Source organism: Aulonocara sp. 'chitande type north' Nkhata Bay, linkage group LG16 (genome assembly GCF_057382095.1).
Source record: "Aulonocara sp. 'chitande type north' Nkhata Bay isolate Kocher_YH1m ecotype deep benthic linkage group LG16, A_spYH_male_GT1.1, whole genome shotgun sequence".
NCBI lineage: Eukaryota > Metazoa > Chordata > Actinopteri > Cichliformes > Cichlidae > Aulonocara > Aulonocara sp. 'chitande type north' Nkhata Bay.
The window spans coordinates 40,709,054-40,714,053 of record NC_141359.1 but is presented as its reverse complement, the minus strand read 5'-3'; the positions used below and the strand labels follow the sequence as shown (position 1 = coordinate 40,714,053).

The following is a 5,000-nucleotide window of genomic DNA, read 5'->3' as shown; positions in this document are numbered from 1 at the left end:
AATACGTGAACTAACCTGCAGCAGCAACGTGCAGAAACCTCAGGTGGACTCTGTCCAGCTTTGTCTGTCAGGTTTGTCTTCAGGTGAGTTCAAGTGTGTCACAGGTAAAGAGGAGGCAGCCGCCCCTCCCTCCCTCTCGCTCCTCAGCCCCTCCCAGTCTTTTTTATTTAAATGTGGGGCGAGCGAGGCCAGCTCACGTGCAGGTAAATTCTCTCTCTCCTCAGTCATACTCACCTGAAGCTGAAAATCATCTCCAGTCGCTGCACAGACAGCAGCCTCAGAGGAAGGAAAGGAGAAACTGTGGAGGACTTAAAGAAGAGGAAACGTGGTGAGGGAGGAGGAGACGACAGGTGGAGGTCTGCACCTGAAGGTGGAGACACGCTGAAGATCATCAGGTTCATCTCAGACACTGAGAACACTTTTAAAGGTGGACTGATGATGAGCCTGGTTGTGTTTTTGGTTTCTCTGAAGAACAGATAAATGTCCAGCAAAGACGAAGAGGACGGTTTAAGGACGGCCGACAGGTAGAGCAGAGACTGTACGTCTGTGAGGTCACAGCACGCCAGACCTCCCCACTCTGAGCTCCTCTCACCGCCTCTTCTTACCTGTGCTCAAGTCAGAGGTCTCCTCGCATGTCCTGAAACCTCTTCACAGACTAGGACTGGAGCTGGACCTCAGGAGGCTGGTTAAACCTCTGACCTCTGACCCAGGTTTGCTCAGATATGACGTCACTGTGCATCAAAGCTTTTGCATCTTTGTTTTCCTCTCACAGATTCTCATGTGATTCAAATGTGGGCCAGACGCTCATGTTAGCAGGTTAGTGTTCAGGAGACGAGCTTCGTTACACGACGGGGAGAAACGAAACGAGTTCACATGATTTTATCTTTAGCAGCTGTTCTTATCTTTGGCTCATCGTTTAATCGTTTTGTGATCAATGTGACCGCGTGAAGTGTTGATAGTGCAGTCTGATGGTAAAATTACACAGTGTGATATTTCTCAGCCACAGGTTTGCACGTTACTCGAGTTTTGTATGTTCAGCATCATTTATTAAACCAGTTTAAACCAGTCTGTAGTGCTGTGAAAATCCCACCTGGTGCAGGTGTAACATGGAGAGTCCCACCAAGGGTCCTTCTGCCGTAACCACAGAAATGATTTTAAACAGGCAGTTAACTAAAAGTTAACTGAAAATGACAGATAAGAAACAAAGTGAAATGTAATGTAATGTGAAAGTACGGCTGACAGTCAAAAACTGCTGAACCATTAAGGCCACAAATTAAATGTTTCACTATGTCTACCACAGCAAATATGGCTGGCAGTTAAAATGACTGTTAGATATACAGCTGCAATACCTCAAATATGAATAAAGAGAATAAATTATTAGCTAAAAATAAAGCTAGCAGTTTTATTTCAGGACGATCAGCTTTAAACTGAAAGCTGAGCTGTAGTTACAGATAAAGAGACAGTTTGCTGGTTTGAAGCCAGGTTATGTGAACACAAATGAACTTGGTGGCGTTCATGAAGAATTGGCGAGACGGCCGTCTGGGTTCTCCGGGTGGAAATGTTGGACACGCCGCTGTAAGGAACCAAATCTGAGACGTTTGTCGTGTTGCTCTTTGACCACAGACGCTGAAGAAACACCGCCCAGGAGATCCTCAGGCCAACTGGAGAATGACGTTGAGAGACGCAGGACAGGAAGCGGGTCGGTGAGCGGGAGTCAAACTGTTCACAGCGCACAGGCGTGATGTTTTCGTGTCACTTCCTGCTGCTCACCTGGGTGCTGCTCACCGCCAGAGTCCAGAGCCACAGCTGGAGACCCTGTACAGGTACGAGGAGATACAGAGTGCTGGTTTCAGCTCTAAAGGGACGGTCACATGTTTCAGGAGGTCAGATTCATTTCTGAAGAACAAAACACAAAATCTGCACAAAAATAAGAGAGACTTTTTCTTGTGAGACTGGATAAATAAAGGTTTGAGCTTGTTTTTTATATATTACTACTGACAGACATTGTGCTGAAAGCTTTGTTGTATCCTAACAGGAAGTTTTAATTCATGACTTGCTTGTTCAAGTTGTTCTGTTGTGCTGAAGATCCTGGACAGGCCCCCAAACACATCCAGTCACCAGACTGGTGTGGGGTTAGGAGGGTCGCGTAACGATGGAAAACATGAGGATAACGTTTGTTCCGTTGTCACAGTTTAAACCGACCCCTGGTCCTCTCTATCACGTGTTTCTGGGCATTATTCAGTGGAGCTTCCAGTTGAGGAACTTTCAGGTGTTCCCACCTGTCTTTCTGTTCTGGTTAAAGAGCTGAGTACACAGCTTTACTTCATGTTTCCTTTTGATGACATTACTGTTGATCTTTCTCTTTGCTACAAGCTGATTTATTCCGGCAACTGAAACTGCGTTTGGCTCCTGGGCTTTGTGAGCAGCCTTCCTGAGGTTGAGTATTGTGAACTCTGACCCCTGAGGTGTGTCCTGTCGCTGACTTCACTGATGCCAAATGTCAGAGAAGGCTTTGCAGCTCCGACTCTGACGTCTCGCTGTGTTTCAGACGCTTTCGCTGCTTTGTTCTTCTGTGTTTTCAGTCTTTGAAATGTGAGATCTGTTTCTGTACATGTCGTCCCCTCCCTCCATTCATCCTCCATTCATCCTCCATTCATCTTACATTGATCCTCAAGCGCAACAAAACACACAGACGGCCTCAGAGGAGCTTAAAGGGGAATTCCAGCTGAAAACTAACGTTGACCTGATGCTGTCTCTGCTCCCTCAGCCGCTGTCTAACACTGATTTTTAATGTTTTAATGATTTACTCGAGCCTCATCAGAGTCAGAGCAGAAATCTGTGACTGCTCGGCAGGAAGCTGAAAAGCTTGAGCTTTTTTTTAAGATCAGGTCTGAGGTTTCAGACGTAGAAACGTCCGTCTCTGAGGGGATAAAAATAAACTGATCTGAGATCATTTACATGTCATCGCTGATACAGATTAACTGCAGATACACTTATCAGTCAGAGCTGGAGGAAATGAGCTCTGAGCTGATGAACTCGCCTCACTAGCCGCTGCTTTCATGAAAATCAGCTTTCAGGGATCTGAAATTAGCAGCAGGAGATAAACTGTCTAACCTGGATCGCTGCTTATGTGTCCCTGCGGTGATTTAAATCGAGCTACATACAGCTGGTTCAGTGTAACTCTGCGGTGGAAATCGGGCTCCAGTAAACCATGCTTTGTTTTCACTAAAGTTTCGGTGGGGTCAGTGGCGTTAGGGTTACACTCATAGAGTCCGATGATGGTCTGCTTGGTGGCGTTTCACTGCTGGGGCTGCAGGAGAGGTTAGCAGAACAACAGGAAGCAGATTTACGGTTCAGAAAATCTAAATTATTAATAACTTATTTGATTTATTTCACCCCGTCTCTGCTCTCTCCCCCTCAGACCTGCTGCCTCTTGACCTGTTGTCCAAAGCCCTGCCCCCCCCAGGACATGCCACGCCCACTCAGGTAAGACACAGGATAGCATGAAGGTATGAACATTTATGATGGTAGCTACCCCTAATATTTCATCCGCTACCCCTCCAGGTGCGGATGGTTCAGTCCAAAGGTTCCAGAGGTCTCCGATTGGCCAGCGCCGTGGCAGCACCTCTGAATTTCCCCGCCTCCCAGATCTTCACCAACTGTTACTACTTTCCCTCTGAGTTCTCATTGGTTGCCACGGTGAAGATTCAGACACTGAGACAGAAGGTGATGCAGCGGAATGGAGCTGGATCTGGTCCAGTCTGGTCCAGTTTGGATCAGTCTGGTCCAGTTCAGCCCAGTCTGGTCCAGTTTGGTCCAATTTGGTGCAGTTAGGTCCAACTTGGATCAGTCTGGTCCAGTTCAGCCCAGTCTGGTCCAGTTTGGATGAGTCTGGCCCAGTTCAGCCCACTCTGGACGAGTTTGTTCCAGTCCAATGTGTTCTTTCTCTCTCTGCTTCCAGACAAATGAGTACATCTTCTCTGTGGTGAGGGAGGGATCTGATTCGCTGTTGCTGGGGTTAAGAGTGTCTGAGAACCGCCTCCACTTCTTGACCACATCCCCTGGCCCTGGTGGGCGGAGCCGAATGACTTTTAAGGACGTTGGATTAGACAATAACCGCTGGCACACAGTGGTGCTGGCTGTCACCGGGCCGTACGCCACGCTGACTGTTGACTGTGGACTTCCTCTGGAGCTGTGAGAGCTGACACCACATAGACCAATAGAGACCAATAGAGACCAGTAGAGACCAGTAGAGATCCACTTCATGGCATTAAGTGGTTTCTTGTCCCCCAGTAAACAGGTCCAGTCCTTCCCCAGCCATCTGAGCACCAGAGGGTCCCGGTTCTTCGTCGGCAGCAGGGGGCGGTGGAGGGGGCGCTTCTCCGTGAGTCTCTGATCAGGGTCAGATCAGCCAACTGTCCGTCCTGCTGGTTCTCACCGCTCTGTCTCTTCTTCAGGGTTTACTGCGGCAGCTGGTGCTGCTACCCGGTTCGGACGCCACGCCCAGACTGTGTCCCTCCCCCGACCCCGCTCTGACTGAGCTGTCCATCCCTCAGGTCCTGAAGACCACCCCCTTCCAGCCGGACCAGCAGGGACCAGTTTACACCTATGGTGAGGAGACAAACCTGCCACAGCACAGCGCCCCCTGCAGTTTGGGAGAGAGCTGTACAGGCTCATTTTCAGCTGCTAGTGCTGCAAGGCTGATAAAAAAGCATCGACGAGTGTGTTTGGAGTGACAGTGTGTTCATAATCAGCCACAGTAAAAACACTTTCAGCTGCTCCAGCTGACAGATGTGTTTCATTCACCAACAACATCCACACCAGCAGGTTTGTGAGAGGACGCATGAAAAGCAGAGTTTCACCTCACTCACCTCTTCACGTCTATATTTTGCACGTTTCCTGACTCAAAGTTCTATTCCGACTGTTAGTAGGTGCTGTATTCAGTGCCTGGATGCTGTGGTGGAGTCAGTAGTGACAGTCTCACAGGTGAAGAGATCTTT

At 48.5% G+C, this 5,000-nt stretch overlaps 1 protein-coding gene across 1 annotated transcript in view; it reads left to right on the top strand.

The window, feature by feature from the left end:
* The first annotated feature begins 273 nt into the window (after positions 1-273).
* Positions 274-5,000, top strand: part of LOC147312145 (thrombospondin-type laminin G domain and EAR repeat-containing protein-like) — a 21,873-nt gene continuing 17,146 nt past the window's right edge. Inside the window, exons 1-7 of the mRNA XM_086267546.1 lie at positions 274-710; positions 1,624-1,823; positions 3,422-3,486; positions 3,565-3,726; positions 3,962-4,194; positions 4,294-4,384; positions 4,458-4,611. Coding sequence (XP_086123672.1) covers positions 1,742-1,823; positions 3,422-3,486; positions 3,565-3,726; positions 3,962-4,194; positions 4,294-4,384; positions 4,458-4,611 — 787 coding nt within the window. The 5' untranslated portion in view covers positions 274-710; positions 1,624-1,741. The remainder of the gene's footprint in view (positions 711-1,623; positions 1,824-3,421; positions 3,487-3,564; positions 3,727-3,961; positions 4,195-4,293; positions 4,385-4,457; positions 4,612-5,000) is intronic.